At 45.7% G+C, this 1,534-nt stretch overlaps 1 protein-coding gene across 1 annotated transcript in view; it reads left to right on the top strand.

Moving 5' to 3' along the window:
- Positions 1-1,138, top strand: part of LOC124235487 (tubulin alpha-1A chain-like) — a 3,863-nt gene extending 2,725 nt beyond the window's left edge. The window contains exon 3 of the mRNA XM_046653591.1: positions 1-1,138. This exon is cut by the window's left edge and continues 152 nt beyond it. Within this exon, the coding sequence (XP_046509547.1) occupies positions 1-927 (927 nt within the window). The 3' untranslated portion in view covers positions 928-1,138.
- The last annotated feature ends 396 nt before the right edge of the window (positions 1,139-1,534 follow it).

Here is a 1,534-nt window from a genome sequence, read left to right on the forward strand (position 1 = left end):
GGAACTGGTTCTGGGTTCACCTCCCTGCTGATGGAACGTCTCTCTGTCGATTATGGCAAGAAGTCCAAGCTGGAGTTCTCCATTTACCCAGCCCCCCAGGTTTCCACAGCTGTAGTTGAGCCCTACAACTCCATCCTCACCACCCACACCACCCTGGAGCACTCTGATTGTGCCTTCATGGTAGACAATGAGGCCATCTATGACATCTGTCGTAGAAACCTCGATATTGAGCGCCCAACCTACACTAACCTGAATAGGTTGATAGGTCAAATTGTGTCCTCCATCACTGCTTCCCTCAGATTTGATGGAGCCCTGAATGTTGACCTGACAGAATTCCAGACCAACCTGGTGCCCTATCCCCGCATCCACTTCCCTCTGGCCACATATGCCCCTGTCATCTCTGCTGAGAAAGCCTACCATGAGCAGCTTTCCGTAGCAGAGATCACCAATGCTTGCTTTGAGCCAGCCAACCAGATGGTGAAATGTGACCCTCGCCATGGTAAATACATGGCTTGTTGCCTGTTGTACCGTGGTGACGTGGTTCCCAAAGATGTCAATGCTGCCATTGCCACCATCAAGACCAAGCGTACCATCCAGTTTGTGGATTGGTGCCCCACTGGCTTCAAAGTTGGCATTAATTACCAGCCTCCCACTGTGGTCCCTGGTGGAGACCTGGCCAAAGTACAGCGAGCTGTGTGCATGCTGAGCAACACCACAGCCATTGCTGAGGCCTGGGCTCGCCTGGACCACAAGTTTGACCTGATGTATGCCAAGCGTGCCTTTGTACACTGGTACGTGGGTGAGGGCATGGAGGAGGGAGAGTTTTCTGAGGCCCGTGAGGACATGGCTGCCCTTGAGAAGGATTATGAGGAGGTCGGTGTGGATTCTGTTGAAGGAGAGGGTGAGGAAGAAGGAGAGGAATACTAAAGTTAAAATGTCACAAAGGTGCTGCTTTTACAGGGAAGCTTATTCTGTTTTAAAGATTGAAAAGTTCTGGTCTGATCAGATAATTTGTATGTAGCAGTGTATACTCTCATATACAATTACTGACTTTGCTTTAAAACATGACGCTTTGTTACAGACCCAAGCTGTCCATTTCTCTGATGGGTTTGAATAAAGTATTCCCTGTCTTAAATGAGTTCAGTCTTGTGTTTTCTATTTGGGTGTCTGAAAGTTTTCATGTATTTAGGACACTGAAAAGAATAACTGTTGACTGTAGTTTATACATATACTGTGAAGTGACTTTTTGAATTTAAATTATAAGTATATTATTATTTATAAAAAATATACCTAAAGATTACCATTAGATAACATCCATGCCATTCCTAAGTTTTGACTTAAACTGCTAATACTTTTTAGAATCGATATTTGCTGATGCACCACCAAAGGTCTAGTTGGCTGCTGAGTCTTATACAACTAACATAAAATGGTGAATATTCCGAATGCAACTTCAGGTCTAACAAGCTATTTTCACGCCCCTCCTCTCCTTGGCATGTGTCTAGTGCCATCACACTACCTCTGCCCCGGGCTCTCA

This window comes from Equus quagga, chromosome 1 (genome assembly GCF_021613505.1).
Source record: "Equus quagga isolate Etosha38 chromosome 1, UCLA_HA_Equagga_1.0, whole genome shotgun sequence".
Classification (NCBI taxonomy): Eukaryota; Metazoa; Chordata; class Mammalia; order Perissodactyla; family Equidae; genus Equus; species Equus quagga.